Genomic DNA, 27,333 nt, shown 5'->3' on the forward strand with positions numbered 1-27,333 from the left:
TCCGCTTGTACGGGTCACAGTTAAGCTCTCAGTTTCATGTAAATCTCCGTGGAGCATGCCCGCGTCAGTCAAAGTAATGCATCGCAGCTGCTCTCAGTCCTACCGTTCACGTCCAACATACCCTTGATATGCACCAGCTCGAGATACGGTGCATTTCTTTGCCCTTTTTGTCGCAATTAAGAGATTTTAGCTGGCAGCAAACGAAATTTCATTCCGTCAACAGCGTCGTCTGCGCCGTCGTCTGCTCCGTCGTCTGCTAGGACATCCGGGGCACCCTGGGTGATGGGAACACAGGATCGCAGCTTCTACAAACGTCGTGTCACAAAAGTATTTAAAAGCGCTTTAGTGGTCGCACTTAAAAAAATAAAAATATAAAATATGTTTGTTTTGAACATAATTTAAATATTAGGAATAAAAAAGCGCATTTGAGTTGCAGTTTTTCAACGACGCAAAAACGAGGGCAAAGCCGCTGCCGCCGGCGCAATGTCAGTGCGTGCGTTGCTTCACGTTTTGTGTTATTTGGCTTTTCATGGCATTGTTTGAGTGCTTGTGCGGCGGACATGTGTGAAGAACAGAAGTGTGTTTTGGAAGCCAACGACGAGTATTACGCCCAGTCAACATCGGTGAGTTTGGACGGGCAAAGCCATGAAGAAAGGCAGCTAGCGCTACGACGTCTTGTCATCTGCAAAGGCAATGAAGACGACGGCGCTGTTTTACCAAGCCTGGATGAGCTGCATGATCGGTGAGTCCCGTCAACGCTTCTCTATTACTGATCTGTATTCACACGCGTTATTAGTGTGCGGCTATATAGGGATGGCAGTGGAGGCAGTCTGCGTGCGGTTGCCTGAGTTATAATGCGTTGCCAGAAAAGAACGGGCGTGTAGCCTGCGTGACAAGTGTTGCTTCATAGTCTATGTCTGCGTTTAGTACTCAGGTGCCGTGGTAAATAAAAATGCCACCAGAGATCGCAACAGAGTTATGCGGTCGCTTGCTAGCGCTGCAAAAAACTACAGACAATGTTTACTACATTCAGCTGGCATGGATTTGTACTGCGTAGAAGACGACGATGAGTGCCGCGTGTGAGAGCGCTTTTGCTTGGACAGCTGAGAACAGGCAAGGGAACTGACAACGGGCGATTTGCTCGCGGCTGGTACTCATCGGATGCATTTGTGCTATTTAGAAGATTATCATGAGCAGCAGTGCTGCGCGATGAAGCACTCGCGCTAGGCGAACTGCGAACAGACGACGGATGATTTTGCTAGGTGTTGGTGCTCATCGGATCAGTGCTTACTTCTTTATATTCGTCATGCAAATTTTTTCGAAGACAGTGATCGCATGTGGAAGGCTGGCGCATGTTTACTAGTAATTTGTAAACTTTTTATCTGTGCTTCCCCATTGGAACAGAATTTGGCAATATTATGTCAATGAGGTCGTTCTTGTGTCTTCCCTGAACTGTAGGCGTCCATGCTTCCTCACCTTCAGGGCACTGAAGTGTTGGGGATGGAACTGCACACTTATTTGAGATTTCAAGCTTTTTGCTGTATACCTCGCTTATGCGGCCTGCTTTCACGTCGTTCGCAATTGGTAATGGTTTGTTATTCATTTTCACCTTCTCTTATTTATTCTTGGTTGACTGCCGGCAGCAGTTCTCCGCGCTCGGAACTGTTCCCAGGCACAGAACCCTACCCACAGACGTCCCTGCACCACACTCACCAGTCTTCTTCGGTATTTTTTTTTCTCTTGCCCCTACTTGCATTACCACTCGACAAATGTTTTGCTGTTTTTATTTGTGTGCAGATTTGTTAAATGCACTACTAATTTTCGTATCATGCTCAGTTGTGACGTGAGATATCGGGCTCCTTGCTATTGAATGCATGCCTTTTCCATTCTCTCTTCTCATTTATGCAAGGTAAACTGGTCGACTGGTTGCTACGTTCAGTTTAAGAATACATTAGATGCTGGTGCAAGGCACCCTAATAGTAATTAACTAAAGCCTGCGCATGCTATATTCGAATAGTTGGGCTTTTTTCATCATGCATAAAAATGAAGCGGTATTCCAGCCAGCTCATCTTTCAATGTGGTTATGACAGTCATGTAAATGTACTCAAAGAATGTGTATGGGTGTTTCACATACAATCTCCTTATTTATTTTGTCATGGGCCACCTCATTGCTTTTTGTGTTCCTATATTAATACCTTATTTTAGTTTCTGAAGCAGTCGACAGTTTGTTTTGTTGTCATTCATGACATTGTCACTGGCACTGACAGCTGTTGGTCGGGACGTATTTATCTGCAGTTGCCAGCTGCCAGCATCTGCTGGGCCATGCGTGCTTCCTGCCTTCAGCTGTGCCATCCCTTCAAGCCATTCATGGTAATTATCTTTTTCAGTTACGCATACCTTACCTGCCTGTTTTGAAAAATATTTTTTCAACGTAGGCTCACTGCTGTGTTTAAAAATGCATGCAGAACTCTACATGCACTTTACAGCAGTACCTCAGCTTATAATTGCATGAACTGCAAATTTGTACGAAATATAGCCGCTCATGTAGCTCTTGACACGGCGCTGTTATTATAAAGGAGTTGAGCCTGCTTCAGGTGCAGTGACTATTCCACACCTGTTGCCTGTTATGCATGTGTGTCCTCTAAAAGGGCCAAAATGTTCGTTTATCTTTTTAAAAACGTTGTGCTGTACAGTAATACTTTAATGGTATTTCTTGCTTGTACACTGAAATGTCAGTCAGTAAAGTAACATTGTATGATGACACCAAATCTTGCGTGGCATAGCATCCTTGCAGCGTACTTGGCAAGCTCCTGTCAGCGCAGATGTATTGCTGGTTTATTGCTGTAGCATGTGGTTATACTGCACAGTTTGTACCTCTACGTTCTTGAAAGTATCCTTGAAAAATTTAAAATTGGTTTTTGAGGCGAGGAAGTGACAGAGTAACTGTCTCGCATCTTGATAAGCGCCTGAACCATGATGCAAGGGAAGGGATAAAGGAGGGAGTTAAAGAAGAAAAGAGGTGCCGTAGCAGAGGGCTGCAGAATAATTTTGGCCACCTGGGGATCTTTAACCTGCACTGACATCAAACAGCATGCAGTTTAGCCTGTGTTCACTTGGGCCCGCATAAAAAAAAAACGAGCAGACCTTCTTAGAACTAACATTTCATTGCACCAGCTACTTTGTAGTTTTGACTGCAGTGACCTGAAATGAACGGTTGTTTACTTTGCACAACCCACATACCCTGAACAAGATGCGATGATGCTAGACGAGGTGACCCTCTCTGCATAGCAGCGGGTTGGTTCAGGAAATGCGAAGACTCGTGGAGAACCGCTCAATTATATTTGATTTCATGTTATTGTAGTATTAGTGGTGAGTTGTAGTATAAGTGATGAATTCTTGTAAATGATTGAGGACATCAATACTCAGTGTGAAAATGAGAGCTAAATCAATACTTAATAATCAGGAAAGAGGCCATTTTATGAAATGCAGTCAGGCACTGGAAGTCTGAACAGAATGCACCTCGGCCAGGTCATGCACAGGTATAGAGCATTTGAAAGAAATGGTTGGGAGAATAAGAAAGGGGTTTATTGCCTTAGGCATGCACTCAGAAGTTACTAGCAGCACCTTGCAGTATTCTCAAAAAGAAATTTTAAACTGCTTTGCCTTTGCTAAGCTGTCGGGAAAAGTGGGGTACACTATAAAAGGCTTAAATTGAGAACAGTGCGGTGAACCACTCAGGAAAATCATAGGGTTAATGATAAGAGATTGGGAGAGAACTGAGTTGGTTGGAAATAAATGCAAATCAAAATCTGAGCGGGAATCATAAATGGACATAGGCAGGACATACATATTTTAAAGAAGCTGACCATCCTTTAGGATAGTGGAGTGGTTACTCGCAGCAGGAAATTGTGCTCTTCTTGCCTTCATTTTAAGGACATATGCTTTGTGTCTTACGTCTCTTGGCCTGCCATAGGCAGCATATGCTCATAATAAATTTTTACCTGTCTAATTATGTGGCATAGGGAGATTTGAACTATATAACCTCATCAATGCACACCCTCTCTGAAGTGAACTTTGTCAACCCCGTCAGTCACCACATTGATGCATGTCACCCCAAATGGGTGCCGTCATGGGGCTGAGTGGTTATTGTGCTTGGCTGCTGACCTGGAAGAGGCAGGTTCGATTCCAGCCAGTTTCGATTCCAGCTGTACTAGTCTCATTTCAATGGAGACGAAATGCTAGAGGCCCAGGTACCGTGTGATGTCAGCACACCTAAAGAATTTTCCAGTCCTCTACAATAGCGCCCTGTATAGCCTGCGCCGCTTTGTGGCATTAAACCCTTTAAAACCAAGTAAAGTAATGGATACATCATTCCCAAAAATTTTTTAAATTTAATATTTTCTAAACGTTAACAATTTTCTGCACCTGTTTTCCTTCGTCTTTCCCTCTTATTTCCTTCTTCATGCTGAGTAACAGGTCAGTGATATTAAGTACCAGCTAAATATTTTGTTCATTTCATTAGCAAACTTTCTGTCTCTCTATTGCTTTGCTATTTGTATCTGCAGTATAGTATTATGCAGAAATATGTCAAGCTTAGATCCAAGAGATATGGCGTAGATTTTAAGTTCTATAGTCAACCACACTGACATTACTTATTACGCTATCGAGGCTTTTTTTTGGCATGTGCTACCTGGTACAGAACTGATGTGGCCTACAGCGGTAAATATCGTTTGAATGTGCATAAATTGAATAGGAAGGCAAATTTCCCATTTGCCTATGTAAGTAGATCACAAAGCTCATAAACTTTTCTGTTTCCAAAACTTTCTGTAAAAGCCACTGACCCACTGATATACACTGCAGTTACTTTTGCCTAATCCTGATATTATTTACTGAAGATTGGTTTGAGGGAAAGTCCACTGAGCTCGAATGAGTGCACGGCAGCTTGTCTCTGTCCAAAGTATTTGGAGAATAATGAATTTTGTTACCTGGCAGAGATAAAGCAAGGATGGCAGTGTTTTGTAATGTCCACAGGGCATTCATCCAAAGCCCAGTATGCATGTAATTCCTTTCTTTTTGTGCAACATAAAACGTCTTCCCTTTACACTCATGGTTGAAACAAAATGCTGAATACTTCACCACTCAAAAAATGAAGGCCATTGTGCTGCTCTACAAAATATCAGGCTGCAGCGGTTGTTGCGAGGCAAATTCACTAGGTTGTCATCATCATCAGCCTCACACCCACTGCAGGGCAGAGGCCTCTCCCGTGTCTCGCCAATTAACACGGTCCTTTGCCAGTTGCAGCCACCGTATCCCCACAAACTTCTTAATCTCATCCGCCCGCCTAACTTTCTGCTGCCCCCTGCTACGTTTGCCTTCTCTTGGAATCCACTCCATCACTCTTAAGGACCACTGGTTATCTTGCCTTTGCATTACATCTCCTGCCCAAGCCCATTTCTTCCAAATAACCCACGTTTTTTTCACACCTATTTGTCAGGCTCCGCGTTTTTTTCTCTCCTATTCGTCAAGCTGCAAGCCACTTGCACGCTCTACAAACCTATTTAAAGTACAATATCCAGCAGTTTTGCCATGGAGTGTGTAGTGCTAAAACAAAAAATAATACAAGTAATAGCTGATGATCTGCTACAGCAACAGAATTCCAAGACTTTGAGAAGGGCAGTGCGAGAACTAGCAAGGCGGGATAGCGAAATTTGACAAGCAGCGGACCGGGATCCTGCAACTTGTCGAGGACAGGCAAATTGGAGACTTATGGAAGGGGCTGTAGTCTTAAGTGCACCTAGCTGGGCTTGTGATGCAGTGTATAGGGCCCTTTGTTTTTGAGTAAAACTGGTTTCTCCTGATTGTTGTATTCCAGAAAGATTCATCAAGATTGGGTTAAACCCAATCTTCGCGTGCAAATGTGCCTGTAAGAAAGTGTAGATTGATAATGCATGAAGCTAAAGAACCACTGGAGAGTAGTGGATACGTCTCGTATTTCTTCGTAGCTATATTGTTTAAACAGTGCTGGATATTTTAATTCCTTTTTAATGCTTATTGCTCGTCAAGTTGCATAAAATTTTAGGATAAATTGAAAACTGCAGGTAGGTTTAATTACAATAATTATACCTGTATTTATGAAGCTCTGTTCGAAGAGTTTTTTTGCAATGAAGTGAGAGCAAGTGGTGCGGAATGCTTGTTACTGTGTCACCCTGCCAATATTTCTAGAACCCCTGGGACCACTGAGCTTGTGAGTATCTATGACTCAAAAGCTTGGAGCTGATTGCCCATTCCGAGGTTGTCTGTATTAACCGGTGCAAGGCCAAGGGCTCATAGCTAACAAGCATTTGACACCATAGAACTAGATGCAGTCAGGCTGGGACTGTGCAGTATGTCAGTGTTAACGAGGTCGGGATAAACGAGGTTTACTCTGCGAAGCTAGTGTGAAATAATAATTGTTCTTATGGAAAATATCGTTTTTTCTTAGTCATTGCAGCAATGCAAGCATATCAAATCTGATATCTCTCACTCATCCCTCTGTTTCAGTTTCAAGGGACCAAGAGTTGCGTGGAAGTCGTGCAAGGCACAAAGTTGCGTGCGGCTTGAGCCAGCAACCAGGAGCAGGCTGGGAATTTGCGAATTGCCAGTGGTATTCGCTCAGTCAAGCAGGCTTTACTGTAAGTACAGTGTTTTCGGCATAGCATTTCTTTGGGAAGTATGCATTGAGCTTGAATAGGACAAGCTGTCGGTCTAGTTGGTGCTGATCCTTTGTGGTTGACAGTGCTTAGAAACACAGACTGGGGTCAGAAAGAAAAAATATGAGGGCACAGGTGGTGACTACAGATTTATTCCAGAATCACCGAAACGCTGCATATATAACCAAAACGCAGGCGCCAACAGGTGGCAATTTTGTGCACTCGTGGCAACAATAAGTGATATGGCCAATAGTGGGAAAACAACACAGACTAGAAACAGAAAACCATACTATAGAGCAGGGAAGGATGAAACCATAACAAGGTTAAAGGAATAGTTTTAAGCAAGTCATCTTTAAGACCACCAGCACGTCAAACAGTGGAATGGTTTGACCAAAATTTTTAAGTACTGGTCCAATAACACGGAACTAAAACACTACACGCAAACACAGATCAAGGGCAGTGAAATAAAAGCAAAATGGCAAGAAAAAACATGCGGTGAAAAGAAAATGGTGATTGGGCAAGCAAACAAGAATTGGTCTAAAAAGGTGAAGTGAGCTAAAAAACTGAAAGAATAAAAGGGCAATAAATGCACATGAGCAACAAAGGTGAAGCCAAGAATTAACATGGCTAAAGGAGGAAGGTGAGCTACTGTAAAAACGACAGAGATAAAATATCAAAAGATGAAATTCAATGAGTATGAAGGATAAAAGCAAACAAAAACGCGAAAATAGAGGAGTTGTCAGAGAAGTGAAGGCATGCAAGATGTTTATAAAACCAGGGCTAGGTCAAACAGATCCTGAAGAAGGGCAATCTTTTTTTCCGAGGGTTTTCTTGCCTATTAATCCTGGAGCCTCAAAATCCCGGCGGCTCCCACCAGTTCGTCATGTCAGCTTATTCTGGTGCCTTTTTAACACAATGGCACTTTTTCGAACATGGGTGGCGTGGCTTCAGTCACAGTTTTGGCAATGGACTTGCAGATTTAGAAGGACGTGGTTGTAGGCCAGTTGGTAGGAAATCGTGAGGAGCAAAACCACAAAACAGGATGGGACAAAGGCAGGCGAAACACAAGGCTGTACGACAACTGAACATTTATTGAAGTAATGAGTGCTCATATGGATCAGTTGCGCATGTAATCTGCAAACAATCGTTGCAAAAACAACCTAGGGAGGGAAACAAATTCTGATTCTTTCTGAAAAATGGACACAGAAGGCATGCTAACACACTTATCTGGCTTCGACCTCAGGATGGCAACAGCCTTGAGAATTTTTTTCCAACTGGCCCTTTATTCATCCAATAATAATGTGCAGTTCAGTTTAGGATAACTGTCTTTACAACTGGGACAGTGAACAGGCAGGCAAGGTCGTCCGGGCCTACCCGAGGAATGCTAATACTCATGCAAGGGAATGTTTCACTATCTACCAATTTGGCCGGTATAAAATTGACCACAGCTGAGAGGAATCGTGTACACCACCCCCGTTGCACATGGCACGAGGCATTCAAAAAAGTACTGCCAACGGGCATGTTGTACGAGATTCCCCTCAGCTGTGGCCAGTTTTATATTGTCCAAAGTGGTAGATGTTTACACATTTGTTTGCAAGAGTATGCGTGTTCCTTGAGTAGACCCGGAGGCGTTTGCCGTCCCACTCACTGTCTCATTTGTAGACTGCTATCCCAAACTGAACTGCACACAGATTATTGGATGAAGAAAGGAGCAGTTGGAAAGAGAAATTGTCGAGGCTGTTGCCCTCTTGAAGTCGGAGCCAGATAAGTGTGTCAGCACGCCTACTGTGTTCATTTTTCAGGAAAATTAGCGTTTCTGTCTGTGTTTCCCCCGGTTGTTTTTGTTTCGTTATTGAGCAGGTGATTGCCATATTCGCTCAGCTCCATGGTTGCCATTGAATTTTTTTGCCTCTTTACGATTGTTTGCAGATTACACACGCGACTTGTCTATGTAAGCACTGCTGTTCTTCAATAAATTTTCAGTTGTCAGTGCGGCCTTGTGTTGTCACCTGCTTCTGTGCGATACAGTTTTGCGGTTTGGTCTTCCCGACTGGCAGATTCCTGAGAGATGTACCCAATAAATCAATCGTATGCTCCCTTATCCTTTCATTGATGCCAATGTATACCTTGCGGCAAGACAAAGGGATTGATTAAACGCCCTCCGCGCATGGCGCTAAGGGTTTTCTGTACCGCTTGGTGCAGCGTCTTTTTTTTTTCATTCAGGATTCCACAACTGTGATAGGTGCTAGGAGGTCAGAAAAGGCAATGTCTACTCCTACTTTCTCTTTGATTTCCTTAAAGTGCTGTGAAATTTACCTTTAGAAAATTCAAGAGATAGAGTAGATGCTTTTTTTTTGCTGCCGCCCCCCCCCCCCCCCCCATCACCTATCGCACCTCTCTAGGATCGTCAATGAAAAAGAAACAGGCTGCACCGCATTTTACAGAAACCCTTAGCGGCATGCGCAAGAAGTGCTTGCTCAATCCCTTTGTCTGGCCGCAAGGTATACATTGGCATCAATGGAAGGCTAAGAGAGCATTACACTGATTTATCGGGTACATCTCTTAGGTACCTGCAAGTCCACTGCTGATAATGGGACGCAAAAAAGCCATGCTGCCCAAAGTTCGAAAAAGCCACTGTGTTAATAGAGCCCCGTAATAAGCTGACGCAATGCAATGGTGGAAGCCGCAGAGATTTTCAGGCTCCGGGGTGAATGTAAAGAACACGCTTGGTTTCACTCAGAGGATTGCCTTTCTTTGTGGACGTACTTGATCTAGCCCTGGTTCTACATGTGTGTTACATGCCTTGCCTCTTCCGCCAACTTCCCTCTTTTCGTGTTTTTCCTTGATTTTTGCCTTCATACTGGTTATTGAATTTCACTTTTTTTATATTTTATCTCTCGGCTCCACTGTACGTCATCTTCCACTTTTAACCATCATAACTGTTGGCTTCACCTTTGTGGCTCATGCGCGTTTTTATTCCCCTTTTATACTTTTAAATTTTAGCACACTTCACCTTCGCTTGTTGCTCAATTCTCGTTTGCTTACCCAATCACCATTTTGCTTGTATTGCGTGTTTTTTCTTACTATTTCTCCTTCATTTTTTTTTAAACTGCGCTTGGTCTGTGTTTGTGCGTAAGGTTTTTTAGTTCCATTTTATCTGACCAGTTCTTAAATATTCTTTTGGTCAAACCTATGCACTGTTGGCAGTCTTTTAAAAATGACTTGCTGATAAATTTTTCTCTCACCTTGTTCTGGTTTTATCCTGTGCTGTGTCCTCTGGTTTTTGCTTCTAGCTTTTGTTGTTTTTCCACTACTTCTCATATAACTTCATATTACCACGAGTGCATAAATCGCTGCGTGTTGGCGCCTGTGGTGTGGGTATTTATGCAGTATGTCGGCCGTTCTGGAAAAGTTAAGTTCAGTGCCTGTGCCATCGTCTTTTTTTGTTTCTGTCCCTTGTCTGTATATGTCTGAGTGCTGTGAACCACAATCGGTGCATTGAGTTGACTGCTCTGCAGCTGCCCATGCGTATGCAATGAAGTGGCTTCAAGAATAATGAAGTAAACAAAAAAATTTATTGCTTAAAATTTCTGGCATGTTTTTTAGGAAAACATTTGGCATTTAAAGGGCTAAGAGTGCTCTGAAAACCTAAAAAAATTATGTGCTTCTTGGGGCCTTTCCTCAAATTTCACATCACCTTGTAGCGTGATGCAAGACATTCAAGTTGTTACCCACAGTTTACTTTTTTGTTGCCCACTTATTGGCTGCCACCTTCTTTGGGAGGCAGTGTCATGGGGTTTGGGAGACAATGCCCTGAATGAACATGGCGGTTCAAGCAAGCGGACGCGCGTCGCATCAGTTCCGCACATTTTGAGCAAATTCCACCGGACCAAATCATTCTCGCCACCGGATTTTATTCGGAACGGAAATATATTAAGTGCTGGATCCCCAGGATAGAAATTTCAAGAGGTAGGACCAGTTTTCGGCTTTCTACCGGACTTGAAAGTTATAAAGCGGGCGCCGGCCTGCTAACCCTAACGGGCCACCCAGCTCGACATCGTGAGAGCATGGGCCGCTAACCTTGTCGACGACGCCGACGCCTAGCATCGACGCCGTTTCAAAGACGGACCATATGGCGGGGCCCAGCCAAGACAACGATGTGCCAGCACAATCGTCAAACGTCCTTCTCAACGAATTCCAAGTGATGGATGAAGACGACTTCGGAGACGCCGACTTGGGAAGTGAGGACGAGATCCCGTCCGACTCCTCGTCGAAGCCAGCCGGGTACAACAACGATGCCAGCTGGGAGCTTGTACAATCCAAGCGCCAGAGAAAACTTCAAAGGCGAAAGGAACGCAAAGGCACGGGAACCGGCCCGGACGCCAATCCTCAAGACTGAAAATTACCGGGTGATGCGACCGGCTGCAACAAGTATGGATCAAGGGAGCAGAGCAGGCCTAGGCGAAGAATGCCGCCACTCCCCAGAAGCGACTACAAGATCATTATTCGACCCAAGAATGGACTCATGGTGAAGTCCCTCACCACCCACCAAGTAGCGCGCGCAATTGTCATGGCGTGCGGCCAGCAATGTAAGGACGAGGACCTACTTGTAAGGCTTCGCACCGGATCCAATATCATTATCGTTAGCACTCCGCACGAGCAAACGGCTCAGCTAGTGCGGCACATTACCCGTCTCAAATTCGACGGAAAGCCTTATGATGTAAACGCTTACGTGGCAGCACCGGAAGACGTCCTGCGCGGCGTGATCCACGGTGTAGAGCCAGGTACCCCTCCCGAAGAACTTAAAGCACACCTACGGGTCAGAACTCAAGGAGTGACCATACTTCAGGCAAGGATGCTCGGAAAATCCAAGACGGCAGTGCTCACGTTCGACGGCCCAGTCTTGCCGAAATTCGTCATTTATTACGGAGGTGAAGTACCATGCTACCAGTACCGCCCCACTAGGAAAGTGTGTTACGTCTGCTTCCAGCAAGGACACCGTTCCGACGTGTGCCCCACACCGAACATTATTGTGTGCGGACTGTGTGGAGTTTCAAACCCGCCCGCCGACCACGAGTGCACGCCCAAGTGCATAATCTGTGGCGAGGCACACCGGACCGGATCCAAGGAGTGCCGAGAGAGATTGAAAAAAGCCAGGCCAAAACGCACAGGAGAAAGAGGACGGAGCGACCAACGCGGGCGACCACCCAAGCGATGGCTCAGCTCAGAGGGAGAGACATCGAGGAGCCGATCGAGGTCCAACTCCTTCCCGCCTCTACCACCAGCCGGCCCACAGGAGGGGGAGAAGCAAGAGAAAAAGAAAAAGAAGAAGGTTTCCCAGACAAGCGGCAGCAAGGTGAGCTGGGCTTCTACCACTGCTTCGCACTTGGTAGGCAAGGGTAGTAACATAGACAACACAAACAACAAAGACACTCGCGTCACAGAACCGAAGGACGCGAACAGCGATGCGCTCAGACGCGAGCTAGAACTCGCTCGAATCAAACAAAACGAGCTCGAACGCAAAGTTGAGGAACTCACAAAAACACTAAAGGACCAACAGCGGGAACTCGACACGACTAGAGCCCTTCCAAAACAACAACCACAGGCATCGAATGAAGGAGACCTTGAAACACGAATGCAACAGATGATGCAGCAGATGATGCAAGATATCATGCAGCAAATCCAATCTCAAATGCAACAGATGCAAGTACAATTCCAAGGGCAGATCGCAGAGATCAGAAGCGCTTTTCGAAAACAAAAACATACCGAAAACATTAGGGAAAAAGCGTACAACCGTCCAGCGCTAACAGCTTTCGCAAGCGAACAAGGCAACAGCAGTGACGCGTAAACATGATCAATACGTATCGGCAAGAACAAGAACACTTAGATATTTGGCAATGGAACTGCAGAGGCTACCGCAAAAAGCAGGCCCTTTTAAAACAATATATAAACACACAACTGACACCTCCTGATGTAATTGCGCTCCAAGAGACTGGAATCAAGCCGACCTTACAAGGGTACGAGGTTTACGAGAGTCAAAACGAAGGTAAAGCGGCCGTCCTAGTCAGCAAAACCATTACCGCCATCAGGCACGATACCATCGCCGACACCGACATCGAGCACGCGCTTGTTGAAATTATTCCGAAAAAGCGACAGGGAAGCAGCACGTTCTTACTTAACGTGTACAGCCCGCCGAGACAAAGAAAAGCCAAACTCTTCGAACTGTTCTATGGAGCGCACAAGCTGGCCAAAAAAATGCACTCATCATCGTAGGAGATTTCAACGCCATGGACAGGAGTTGGGGATACCAGAAACAAGACATCAAGGGAAGAACATTAGTGGAAGTAGCGGAGTACTTTGGCTGCAGTCTAATCACAGATCCTGCGACCCCCACGAGAATCGGAAATAGCGTGAGCACGGACACATGCCCGGACCTCACCTTCGTAAGGAAGAGCAGGGAGTCACAGTGGGAAAACATGATGTAAAATCTAGGCAGCGATCACTTTATCCTCCGGACACGAATAGCATCCGACACCATAAGACGCCAGATTGGACAGGCGAAAATCACTGACTGGAACGCGTTTCGCGGGGCTTGCAACAAATCTGAAGGCGGTATCCAATCACTGGAGGAATGGAGCGGCATGCTGAGAGAAACGCGACAACGATGCACAAAAAGTCTAAGGAGAACGACAGCAACGCCTGAAGTAGACGCCCACCTCCTCAGACTATGGGAAGCGAGACGCAGTCTCACCAAAAGATGGCGGAAGCAAAAACACAACAGGAAATTAAAACTAAAGATAGCAGAAATTACGGCAAAGGCGGAAGAATATGCGATGCAACTCGCGAAACAAAATTGGGAACAACTCAGCGACTCGCTTAGGGGAACTCTAGGCACGGCCAGAACCTGGAATCTCTTAAGAGCACTAATCGATCCGACCAAAATAAAATCAGAAAACAATAAAGCCATCCACAGGTTCATCCACTCCTTCGAGGGATCAGACATCACCCTACTGGAGAAGGCACGAGAAAAATGTTTCGGCGATCACAACCCCCCGCGATACCAAGGAACGTATCGAGGAGCCGAAAACGAGAAACTCGACCGCCCCATAACTGTGGAAGAGGTTTACGCGGCCATAAGAAACACCACCAGAAACACGGCAGCCGGAGCGGACAGAATCGACAACGCCCTAATCCGCAACCTGAGCGACGACCTCATACAAGAGCTCGTCAGCTTTCTTAACAAACATTGGGAGGCGGAGACGGTTCCCGAAGATTGGAAACACGCCGAAGTAATAATGATACCTAAACCTGGTAAAAAGCTACAAATTGAAAACCTCAGGCCCATATCACTCACGTCGTGCCTTGGCAAACTTTACGAACGGGTGGTAACTTTAAGACTGCAAAATTACATGGAAGACAACGACTGTGTACCACATACCATGTTCGGCTTCAGAGCGAAGCTCTCGACGCAAGACGTTCTCCTCCAAATACAAGAAGATGTCCTGCGAAACGTACCTCGGACGGGAGAAAATGTCATAATGGCCCTGGACATCAAAGGGGCATTCGATAACGTCAGCCACGAAGCGATCCTTACGGGCCTAGACAAGCTGGATTGCGGGCGCAGAATCCACGGCTTCGTCAAAGCCTTCCTGTCCGACAGAACTGCCACCATCGGCATAGGAGACCTTCGATCGGACAAAATTCGCACTCCAAATAAGGGAACACCCCAAGGGTCAGTTATCTCCCCCTTACTTTTCAACATAGCTATGATAGGCCTAGCTCGAAAACTAGAGAACATCGAAGGCATCAGGCATGCAATGTATGCTGACGATATAACAGTCTGGACAAACACGGGTTGTCTCGGAGAGAAGGAAGAAAGGCTACAGCAAGCGGCCTCTTGTGTAGAGCGATACCTCGCAGAAAGAGGACTCGCATGCTCGACCGAGAAATCGGAACTGCTGAGAGTCTGGAGAGGCAAGCAAAACCGGACCGTCCCAACCAACGAGGACCTAAAACTCAACGTCTACCTTGACGGGACACCCATACCCGAAAAGACAACAATAAGAATTTTAGGCATGTGGGTTCAATCCAACCAGCGCAGTACTCACACTTTTACCCTGCTCAAAGCAACAACACTACAAGTCTCACGCATGATCACCCGCATCACCAACAGGCGACATGGCATGCGTGAAGAGGACACACTCAAACTAGTCAGAAGCCTTGTAGTTAGTAGAATCACGTACAGCCTACCCTACCAGTGCCTCAACAAAAACGAAATACAACAAGCGGATGCCCTGCTACGCAAAGCGTATAAGACAGCGCTCCGACTTCCGCGCAACACGTCAACCGAAAAACTCATGGCCCTGGGATTACATAACACCTTTGAGGAGCTACGAGAGGCGCAGCTTGAGTCGCAAAAACTCAGGCTGTTGCAGACAACGACTGGAAGAGCGCTCCTGCAGAGGCTCGGATACCGCGAGCAGATGCGAGAAATGACGAGGACGGCAACGATCCCCGACGAGCTTCGCAAGACCCTCAAGGTAGCGCCAATACCAAAAAACATGGATCCCAACCTCCATCGAGGCAGAAGAGAAGCGAGGGCCGACTTCATCGAAAGAACATACGCTCCTCAAGCCACGACCGTGTATGCAGACGCGTCTTGGAGAGGAGGAGACACCAAAATCGCTGTGGCGGCGGTGGTCGATTCGTCTTTACGCGAAATGACCAGCGCGTCTCTCCGAGGCTGCACAGCTGCAGAGTCCGAGGAAGTAGCCGTTGCTCTAGCGGTGGCGGAGGGCTATAGAACCGGGCGGTCGCTAACAATACTCACCGACTCTCAAACAGCCTGCCGAAATTACATGAATGGCAGGATAGGTCGTCACGCGCTCCGTATACTCCTCGCAGCGAGCGACAGAATTAAAAACCAGGAAGAACAAAGCGACAAGATCCCACACAAAATTGTGTGGGTACCGGGGCACACGGGGGTGGCAGGGAACCAAGAGGCCGACAGGATAGCTCGAGGATACATTACTTTCCGAGCATCCGATGAGCCCGCGGAACTCGCGCCAGCACCCAGGGATTACTCGGCCATACTACAAAGAGGCAGAAGATTGCGGTATCCCCCACCGCACAAATCTCTCAGCAGAGAGGAAGCTGTCACTTGGAGACAATTACAAACAGGCTCTTTCCCAAACCTACATATACTAAACAAAATGCACCCTACCATATACGCGGACAAATGTCCCTGGTGCGACGGAAAACCTACTCTCTATCACATCACATGGGCCTGCCAAAAGATAGACGTGGTCCCCAAAATACAAAACCCGAGTGCGGAGCAGTGGGAGACTCTGCTGTCCAGCGACCGCTGTGAAGACCAAGAAGGTCTGGTACAGCGAGCTCAACGGGCGGCAGTGGCCAGCGGAGCCCTGGACTGAGGGCAACCGACCACTGATTAGAGGCGGACGACTTCGACAGAGAAGACTCCTGGGGGTAAAATCAAGGAGAAAACGTCTCTGAAGATGCTCCCAAACCGCAGGAAAAAGGACTAGAGTAAAATAAAGTTTTTCCTTCCTTCCTTCCTGGGAGACAATCTGATTTGTGTGCGTTGGCCTGAAGTGCAAGCTTTTGGATGTGGGGAGCAGGTTCACGGTGCCAACTTTTGGCTGTAACTACAGTTTGGCCATGACTGTTAGTCCTTTTCTGTGATGCAGTGTCATTTATGTAATGCATATTTTGATGATGAAGCAGTCTCAGGGGTTGCGGTGCTCAGCTGTTGACTTCAGACACAGGATCGATCCTGGGCGCGGCAGTCGCATTCTGATGGAGACAAAATGCTGGAAGCCTGTGTACTGTGCGATGTTAGTGCACGTGAAAGAACCCCATGTGGATGAAATTATCAGAGCCCTTCACTATGGCATCCCTCATAGCCTCAGTCACGTGGGACATTAAACCCCATAAACCCAAACCCATTTTGGTACTTCTCAGCTTCGCCGCTGGCCTCTGCAGGCCAGCGAAAGCTCCCACAAGTTGACGAACGGCAGTTTTTTGCACCATTCGTGGCAGTTTTTCATGCCATTCGTAAATGCCTACATAGACGCTACATCATTGGAGGCAAAGGTTGCCAGATGTGCAAGCGTTTCCGGTAGTTTTTCTCTGTTGCTTTCGTCAGGCAGCTTGCAAAAGATGTTTTACTAGGCTAATAAACGGTGAGGTTCTTTGTGTTCTTCAGGTGGTGCTGCGTGATAAAACAGACACCTAATAGCCATGCCATGCTTTTTTGTAGCCAAAGGCAATTTTTCGCCTTATTCTCACCTTCATTTGCTGTTCATGCTTCCTCGAGGGACGGCGGTTGGAAGAAGGTCTCTAGAGCAGCTCCTCGTCTGAAGAAATGCCGAGTGGCATTCTTCAATCCTAACTGCCCATCAAATGGAAGGGCAGTTGTTTTCTCCACTCCACAGAGTGGAGACGGAGTATCGAGTTGAGGCGCACTTCTGAATTCGGTGGTTAGCCTTTCATAGGCAGCAGAGATGCGCAATAAACTGCTGCGCAATAATTTGCTGTTAATCTTCCAGATAAACACTAAAACCTCCTCATTCCTCATCAATGCACACTCTGTGTAAGGAACTTTGTCACTCCATTTGTCACTACTTTGATGTATGCCGTCCCTAATTCAGGGACTGTATAATTTTTGAAATTTTGTTGAAATTGCTTGAAAACCTTTGCAATTTCCTGCACCTCTCTTCTGTTTTTCCCCCAAGTCCCAAACCTACGCAGAGTGCATGTGGGTTTTTAAACTCCAGCTAAATTTTGTTATTCATCAAAGGGCTTTTCTCTCTACTGCTTTGCTGGGTGTATCTGAAGTATAATATTATGCACCAGTGTGTGAAGCTTTGTTCCCAGAGCTATTAGCCCGAGGTAGTAATTTTAGAGCATTACGTTGCGTTCTGAGCCTGGTTGTGTTTTGAGCCTCAGAGTTGTGCTGATTCCACGGATAGAACCCAAGATGGCAGCCTCTAGTGCAGCAGTGTATCCCAGCAGTTGCCATGGGAGCCGAGGGGGTTACATAAGGGAATAAAATAATAGCAGGTGGCAGTGGGATCCTGGTGGTTGAGCCGATGCCGAGCGTTTGGACCTTAAAGGCCCCTCGGCGGAGGCAACACACCATTTTGGCCCCAGCTTCCTGTAGACGGCATCTCCGGCCTGACCCGACCGGGGGAAATCGGCAGTCGACTTTTCCTGTTCTTCTCTCCATCTTTCACTGTCCTATCTCCTTTCTTACAACTTTCCTGTATCCTCTTCCCTTCTTGGTTTTTTCCTCTTTTTCCTGGCGGCGAGGGTTAACCGTGTGTGACCAACTACCCTGAGTTGAGTCATATTAGGTTATAGTTAAGGTGTACAGCTGGCGTAGGCAGGACTTTCTTTCAAGTTCCTGTCGCGTCCCCTTGTTGGACTCCATGGTGGGTGGCTGGCACCATGACCGAAAAACATCATTTTTTATGGCTCCCCCCCTTTCCAAACATGATCGCTCTCTCAAAAGAGGGCGGAACGATGCAGATGGATTTTTTCAGAAAAGAAAACTATCTTTCCCAAAATTTGATGTTGTCCATAGCGAAGCAGGAGGAAAACAAGCAAGAATGATATCCCCGTTCCTAGTAGCAAAGTGCCTTACAGATACCTTGGGCCTTGGGTACAAGGTATCAAAAATGGCCAGCGGTGACTTACTGCTCGAACTTCGTGACACTGTCCAACACTCTAAACTCTCAAACCTTGCCTCCATTGGGGAAATCCCAGTCTCTGTCAGTTCACATCGATCTTTGAACACTGTCCGAGGCGTCATATCTGAAATCGACTTTATCCACCTCTCTGAGAAAGAAATGCTTGAGGGCCTTACTGACCAAGATGTCATAAATGTTCAGCGCATAAAGATCCGGAAGGATAACAAGGAAATAGACACAAAGCACCTGATCCTCACTTTCAATAACAGCACACTGCCTGAAAGCATTGAAGCTGGTTACCTGAAGATATATGTAAGACCGTATATTCCCAACCCACGCAGATGTTTCAACTGCCAGAGATTTGGCCACGGTTCACAGAGTTGTCGCGGCCACAAAACTTGCGCAAAATGCTCGTCAAAAGAACACCAATCTGAAGAATGTGTTGCTACACCGCGGTGTGCAAACTGTGAAGGAGACCATGCTGCCTATTCCAGAGCTTGTCCTTCTTGGAAAAAAGAAAAAGAAATCATTACTCTCAAGGCTACTGAAAACATTTCTTTCAAGGAAGCAAGAAGGCGATATGCTCAAACAAACACATTCTCCTTCAGTGCAAAACCAAACTTCGCCGATGTGGTGCGTGGGCGCGGCACACCACACCAGGCTTCGGCACCTGTCCAGGCCACACGCAGTGAGCCTGTGGCGGGGCCACCCGCGCCCCCGTGTGGAGTAGCTAGCGCTACTCCGCAAACCCCGAAGGAGGCAACGCAGACCCCCGGGTCGGCGGGCCTCAAGACCTCTTCCCACAGGTCGAGGTCTAACTTGAAAATCAACGTGCCTCCTGCACGGTCGTCCAGCGCCTCTGCAGAGGCGATGGACACAACAACCCAAGGCAGCCCCGTGCCGTCCACGTCGGACGGACGGCGAAGCTCCTTGGATCGACTGAAAAATTTCAGGTCCCGAGTCACGGGGCCAAATCCAAGTTAATTTTAGTTTTTCTTCACGCACACACAACCTAAAGATGGCTTTCATAATACACTGGAACTGCCGAGGACTCGTAAATAACTATACAGATATCAAAGACATTTTAAACACGAATTCTCCTGTTGCTTTATGCCTGCAGGAAACCAATTTAGGTCCTCGGCACACAAAGGTGCTAAAAAAATACACTGTCTTCCGCCAGGACCGAGAAGGGGCGAGCAGACTCTCGGGAGGCGTAGCCATCGTTGTGCAGCCTGGAGTAGCAGCTCGCGAGCTCAAACTGAAAACTAAATTCGAAGCCGTAGCAGCCACTGTGGTTGCTCACAAAACCATCACACTTTGTTCCATATATCTTCAACCGCACCTCGAAGTAACGCAGCATGAATTAGAGAACCTTTTAGAACAGTTGCCAGAGCCATACGTGGTAGTGGGAGATTTTAACGCACACTCTTGTTTTTGGGGCAGTGATAAAACTGATAGTAGGGGTCATGTCGTTGAAGATTTTATACTATCAAATAACATTTGTCTCCTAAACACCGGCAAGCCCACTTATTGCTGTCCTAGCTCAGGAAAAATGAGTGTTTTAGATTTGTCTTTTAGTTCTCCATCTGTTTTTAGCGATTTTAAATGGGGTGTTTTAGACAACGCCTACGGAAGCGATCATCTGCCTGTTGAAATCAGCCTGTCATCCCCACCATCAGTCATCCCGACAAAGCCACGGCGCTGGAAGCTTCATTTAGCAGACTGGCAACTTTTTAGAACACAAGCCACTTTAGAAAAAATTGTTTTAGAGAATCTTAATATCAATGAAATAAATGAAAAATTCACAACTTGTATTCTCGCTGCCGCACACTCTGCTATACCTCAGTCTTCAGGAATAGTACGGCAAAAACCATAAAGTGTGGTGGACTGAAGATTGCAAAGAAGCAAAAAAACTGCAAAACAAAGTTTGGGGTATATTTCGCAGATACCCTACGCAGGAGAACCTTATTAACTTTAAAGGGGCTGCGAAACACTGCCTGGGGGAATACCGGCTATACTTCAGATGGGTTCTTTATGTCACACAGATGCTGACTTAAAAAGAATTACAGGAATCGATGCACAGGAACGGGAGTTATTCAGTGAAGAAATTTCAAAATACAAGCAAACAAAACGCTGCCCTCAACTCGATTTTGGCGGGGCTTCCCACTCCTATTTCGCTCTCCCAATGACGGCACGTGGCGCAACCAATCAAAACAGCCAGCCAGAGCACGTCGCGGAAGTTTGTACTCCATGGTTGCCTGCTCTGTGTGAGACTGGCAGTGTTGTTTCCATGCCAGAGCGCCCCTGGTGGTGTATTTTTATTTTACTTGCCTTGCAGGGCTTTTATCTAAGACAAACAAATTGTCTTTGTTGATATAATATAAAACGCAGACAGGTGACAAAATGTTTCTCCATTTATTCACACAATTTGCAGTATATTTACTGTTTGTCCGGTCATCAAGCTCGCGCCAGGTGATGTCATATCCGCTGCTAAAAACCCGCCACTGTGTGGCGACACCATCAGAGCCATGAAGTTGTTTTTGGGGGGACATTAAAATATTAAAAAACGGAATATACGCGGTGTTACCGACGCTAATAGCACCATTATAACTCACTGTATGCAATCAACAGGCAAAACAGTTAACTAAGATTGTGTTTCTGGGCCCCTTTAAGAAAGCAAGAGCTAGGGCTCGGAACGTACGTCGAAATGCCGAAGAAGCATCATGGCAGAGCTTCGTTTCATCAATAAACAGCCACATCACATCAAAAAAAATGTGGGAGCAGGTACATAAACTAGATGGTCGTTACTCCCCATTCACGGTTCCTCTTCTGACAGCTCCTGGTGTGCAGACAAATATAAAAGAACAAGCAGATATATTAGGTGAACATTTTTCCACTATATCGAGTTCCTCTCACTACACAGAATCATTTTTAAAATATAAAAACACGGCCGAAAGACAGAGACTGCCGACAACAGGCAATGCTCACGAAGCATATAATATCCCAATTACACTACAAGAAATTAAGAGCGTACTTTCTGCCGGTAAAAAGACCGCACCAGGACCAGATGGCATTCATTACGAAATGCTCGCCCATCTGTCTGAGCCTGCTGTGGTATCACTTCTCACATTTTTTAACAAAATATGGGTATCAGGAGAGATACCAGAGGCTTTGAAAAAAGCCATTGTGGTACCATTCTTAAAGCCCGGAAAGCTGCCTACATCCCCTGGCAATTACAGACCCATAGCCCTGACAAGCGTACTTGCAAAATCCTTTGAAAGTGTTCTGAACATAAGGTTGATGTTTGTATTAGAATCGCGTGAACATCTTGACATTCATCAGTGTGGGTACAAAAAAGCATGCTCTACAACAGACCATCTTGTTCGCCTTGAGAACACAGTTCGAGAAGCATTTATACACAGACAACACTGCCTTGCGGTCTTTTTTGATTTAGAGAAAGCTTATGACACCACATGGAGGTTCGGCATTCTGCGGGACCTTGGAGACCTCGGCATACGTGGTAGGATGCTGAAATGCTTGAGTGACTTTTTGTCCAACCGTTCATTTGAAGTACGTCTCGGTGCCACTCTTTCTAAGAAGTTCACTCAAGAGAATGGCGTACCTCAGGGATGCATATTAAGCACTACGCTCTTCATAGTAAAAATGAACTCCCTAGCAAAAATAATTCCAAAGTCCATCATGTATTCAATCTATGTCGACGATCTCCAGATTGCTTGCACATCCTCTAGTGTTACATCGTGTGAAAGGCAAATACAGCTGACAGTAAACAGACTAACAACATGGGCAGATAAAAATGGATTCAAGTTTTCCTCGCTAAAGTCAGTAGCTGTACTCTTCTCGCTTAGAAGAGGGCTGCACACCGATCCCACTCTTTTCCTGAATGAGGTCACATTACCAGTGAACGATGAACACAAGTTTTTGGGAGTAACTTTTGACAAAAAACTTACATTCCTGCCACACATAAACACCCTCAAAAATAAAGCTTCTCAATCCCTGAATATAATAAAAGTACTGTCACGAAAACATTGGGGTTCCGACAGAACATGTCTTTTGAAAATTTACCGTTCTGTAGTGCGCTCTACCCTTGATTATGGATGTATAGTGTATGGCTCAGCGAGACCATCATACCTTAAACGACTAGATCCAGTACACAACCTAGGTTTGCGTCTTTCCACCGGTGCATACAGGACGTCACCCATAAACAGTCTTTATGCAGAAACCAACGAACCATCACTTACAGATCGAAGAACCCTGCTCACATGCTCGTACATTTTAAAAATCCGTTCGCTGCCCAAACACCTATGTTACCCCACAGTCACAAAATGCCCATCAAGAACACTGTATAACAACAAGCCGCTAGCTATAAGGCCACTCCTCCTGCGTTTTGAAGAGATGTGCCAAAACCTCGGCGTTCTAAACACACTACCTGCCATTGCACCAAGACGAAATCCACTGCCTGCATGGTACAATTTTCCTGCAATCTGTGACATCACTCTTACACACTTCCATAAAAAACAAACTCCACAACAACATATAATACAAGAATTCCTTGCACTGGAAGAAAAATACAATAGTTTTACGGATTTCTACACGGATGGATCAAAAACAGATGTTTACGTAGGAAGTGCAGTGGTACGAGGGTATTCGGAGAAAACAATAAGACTTCCACAGTGCACATCCATCTTCACTGCAGAAAGTTACGCAGTCTGTATGGCCATAGAAAAAATAGTTAACGAGAACCTCCCAAACAGTATTATTTATACAGACTCCTTAAGTGTAATTACAGCTCTCCACTCTGGAAACGCTATCACTCCTATACTTGGTGACATCATACACGACATAGTAACAGCCACAGCTCGAGGACAAAACATAAAACTATGCTGGGTACCTAGTCATGTTGGAATAACAGGCAACGAGAGAGCAGATCTGTGTGCGGCTAAGGCTCGTGGAAGGGAAATTAAAAAAGTAAGTATACCCATAATGACTGAATGAAATCAATAGAAAGGAAACTAAGGAAAGAGTGGCAGTCGGCTTGGAACAGTGAAGTTAAAAATAAACTGCACTTGGTAAAACCAGTTTTAGGTGAATTTAAGTCGTGTGTACACCAGGAACGTCTTAAAGAAGTCATCTTATGCCGTCTCCGAATAGGCCACACGCACCTTACACACAACTTTCTGCTTACAAAAAAAGACAAACCTGTTTGCGAAGAATGCGGAGACGAACTTTCGGTTAACCATATTTTAATCTCTTGTGTTAAACTTGAAAAACTGAGAAAAAAGTATTTTAGTCACTTTTATAGAGAATGCATTCCTTTTCATCCAGCACTGCTCTTACACGATAATGCCATTTAACATTCCTTCTATATTTAGCTTTTTAAAAGAAGCAGGCGTACTGGAAAAACTATAATTTTTGAACCACTGGCTCACTCTATTACATGATACACCTCAGCCACTTTCTCATTCCTTGGAAGAAGGCTGAGGCTTTTATTTCGTTGGTTGGGATCCTCGACATCCTTGGCCAGCCAAGAATGGACGCTGAGGCTGCCTGACCTTTTTTTTAAAGCTTTTACCATTAGCCATTCTTAAATCTCGTTTTGTCTGTTATTACTAGGTAGTTAAACTTTTTAGGCCCTTTACACCACTGATCACGTTCCACATTTTTATTATATCCCGCAGAAAACATTTTCCGTACCTTGTGCTTGGCGGATGATGGCCTTAGCTGCCTATGTGCCATAAAACCCAACACAACCCAAGAAAGGAGCAGTTGGAAAGAGAAATTGTCGAGGCTGTTGCCATCTTGAAGTCGGAGCCAGATAAGTGTGTCAGCACGCCTACTGTGTTCATTTTTCAGGAAAATTAGCGTTTCTGTCTGTGTTTCCCCCCGTTGTATTTGTTTCGTTGTTGAGCAGGTGATTGTCATATTTGCTCAGCTCCATGGTTGCCATTGAATTTTTTTGCCTCTTTACGATTGTTTGCAGATTACACACGCGACATGTCTATGTAAGCACTGCTGTTCTTCAATAAATTTTCAGTTGTCAGTACGGCCTTGTGTTGTCACCTGCTTCTGTGCAATACAGTTTTGCGGTTTGGTCTTCCCGACTGGCAGATTCCTGAGAGATGTACCCAATCAATCAATCGTATGCTCCCTTATCGTTTCATTGATGCCAATGTATACCTAATTGCGGCAAGACAAAGGGATTGATTAAACGCCCTCCGTGCATGGCGCTAAGGGTTTTCTGTACCGCTTGGTGCAGCGTCTTTTTTTTTTTTCATTCTGGATTCCACAACTGTGATAGGTGCTAGGGGGTCAGAAAAGGCAATGTCTACTCCTACTTTCTCTTCGATTCCCTTAAAATGCTGTGAAATTTACCTTTAGAAAATTCAAGAGATAGAGTAGATGCTTTTTTTTTTGCTTCCCCCCCCCCATCACCTATCGCACCTCTCTAGGATCGTCAATGAAAAAGAAACAGGCTACACCGCATCTTACAGAAACCCTTAGCGGCATGCGCAAGAAGTGCTTGCTCAATCCCTTTGTCTGGCCGCAAGGTATACATTGGCATCAATGGAAGGCTAAGAGAGCATTACACTGATTTATCGGGTACATCTCTTAGGTACCTGCAAGTCCACTGCTGATAATGGATCGCAAAAAAGCCATGCTGCCCAAAGTTCGAAAAAGCCACTGTGTTAATAGAGCCCCGTAATAAGCTGACGCAATGCAATGGTGGAAGCCGCAGAGATTTTCAGGCTCCGGGGTGAATGTAAAGAACACGCTTGGTTTCACTCAGAGGATTGCCTTTCTTTGTGGACGTACTTGATCTAGCTCTGGTTCTACATGTGTGTTACATGCCTTGCCTCTTCCGCCAACTTCCCTCTTTTCGTGTTTTTCCTTGATTTTTGCCTTCATACTGGTTATTGAATTTCACTTTTTCTATATTTTATCTCTCGGCTTCACTGTACGTCATCTTCCACTTTTAACCATCATAACTGTTGGCTTCACCTTTGTGGCTCATGCGCGTTTTTATTCCCCTTTTATACTTTTAAATTATAGCACACTTCACCTTCGCTTGTTGCTCAATTCTCGTTTGCTTACCCATTCACCATTTTGCTTGTATTGCGTGTTTTTTGTTACTATTTCTCCTTCATTTTTTTTAAACTGCGCTTGGTCTGTGTTTGTGCGTAAGGTTTTTTAGTTCCATTTTATCTGACCAGTTCTTAAATATTCTTTTGGTCAAACCTATGCACTGTTGGCAGTCTTTTAAAAATGACTTGCTGATAAATTTTTCTCTCACCTTGTTCTGGGTTTATCCTGTGCTGTGTCCTCTGGTTTTTGCTTCTAGCTTTTGTTGTTTTTCCACTACTTCTCATACAACTTCATGTTACCACGAGTGCATAAATCGCTGCGTGTTGGTGCCTGTGGTGTGGGTATTTATGCAGTATGTCGGCAGTTCTGGAAAAAGTTAAGTTCAGTGCCTGTGCCATCGTCTTTTTTGTTTCTGTCCCTTGTCTGTATGTCTGAGTGCTGTGAAGTAGAATCGGTGCATTGAGCTGACTGCTCTGCAGCTGCCCATGCGTATGCAATGAAGTGGCTTCAAGAATAATGAAGTAAACAAAAAATTTATTGCTTAAAATTTCTGGTATGTTTTTTAGGAAAACACTTGGCATTTAAAGGGCTAAGAGTGCTCTGAAAACCTAAAAAAAATTATGTGCTTCTTGGGGCCTTTCCTCAAATTTCACATCACCTTGTAGCGTGATGCAAGACATTCAAGTTGTTACCCACAGTTTACGTTTTTGTTGCACACTTATTGGCTGCCACCTTCTTTGGGAGGCAGTGTCATGGGGTTTGGGAGACAATCTGATTTGTGTGCGTTGGCCTGAAGTGCAAGCTTTTGGATGTGGGGAGCAGGTTCACGGTGCCAACTTTTGGCTGTAACTACAGTTTGGCCATGACTGTTAGTCCTTTTCTGTGATGCAGTGTCATTTATGTAATGCATATTTTGATGATGAAGCAGTCTCGGGTTGCGGTGCTCAGCTGTTGACTTCAGACACAGGATCGATCCTGGGCGCGGCAGTCGCATTCTGATGGAGACAAAATGCTGAAAGCCTGTGTACTGTGCGATGTCAGTGCACGTGGAAGAACCCCATGTGGATGAAATTATCAGAGCCCTTAACTATGGCATCCCTCATAGCCTGAGTCACTTGGGACATTAAACCCCATAAACCCAAACCCATTTTGGTACTTCTCAGCTTCGCCGCTGGCCTCTGCAGGCCAGCGAAAGCTCCCACAAGTTGACGAATGGCAGTTTTTTACACCATTCGTGGCAGTTTTTCATGCCATTCATAAATGCCTACATAGACGCTACATCATTGGAGGCAAAGGTTGCCAGATGTGCAAGCGTTTCCGGTAGTTTTTCTCTGTTGCTTTCGTCAGGCAGCTTGCAAAAGATGTTTTACTAGGCTAATAAACGGTGAGGTTCTTTGTGTTCTTAAGGTGGTGCTGCGTGATAAAACAGACACCTAATAGCCATGCCATGCTTTTTTGTAGCCAAAGGCAATTTTTCGCCTTATTCTCACCTTCATTTGCTGTTCATGCTTCCTCGAGGGACGGCGGTTGGAAGAAGGTCTCTAGAGCAGCTCCTCGTCTGAAGAAATGCCGAGTGGCATTCTTCAATGCTAACTGGCCATCAAATGGAAGGGCAGTTGTTTTCTCCACTCCACAGAGTGGAGACGGAATATGGAGTTGAGGCGCACTTCTGAATTCGGCGGTTAGCCTTTCATAGGCAGCAGAGATGCGCAATAAACTGCTGCGCAATAATTTGCTGTTAATCTTCCAGATAAACACTAAAACCTCTTCATTCCTCATCAATGCACACTCTGTGTAAGGAACTTTGTCACTCCATTTGTCACCACTTT

The 27,333-nt window shown here is 45.5% G+C and overlaps 1 protein-coding gene across 1 annotated transcript in view; it reads left to right on the plus strand.

Annotated features, from left to right (window-relative positions):
- Positions 1–425: 425 nt before the first annotated feature.
- LOC149357143 (uncharacterized) overlaps positions 426–27,333 on the plus strand; it is a 29,821-nt gene continuing 2,913 nt past the window's right edge. Inside the window, exons 1-4 of the mRNA XM_089576518.1 lie at positions 426–742; positions 1,647–1,725; positions 2,296–2,370; positions 6,541–6,671. Of these exons, the coding sequence (XP_089432644.1) occupies positions 694–742; positions 1,647–1,725; positions 2,296–2,370; positions 6,541–6,671 (334 nt within the window). The 5' untranslated portion in view covers positions 426–693. The remainder of the gene's footprint in view (positions 743–1,646; positions 1,726–2,295; positions 2,371–6,540; positions 6,672–27,333) is intronic.

This window comes from Amblyomma mixtum, chromosome 3 (genome assembly GCF_055824585.1).
Source record: "Amblyomma mixtum isolate Tamu chromosome 3, ASM5582458v1, whole genome shotgun sequence".
Taxonomy (NCBI): Eukaryota; Metazoa; Arthropoda; class Arachnida; order Ixodida; family Ixodidae; genus Amblyomma; species Amblyomma mixtum.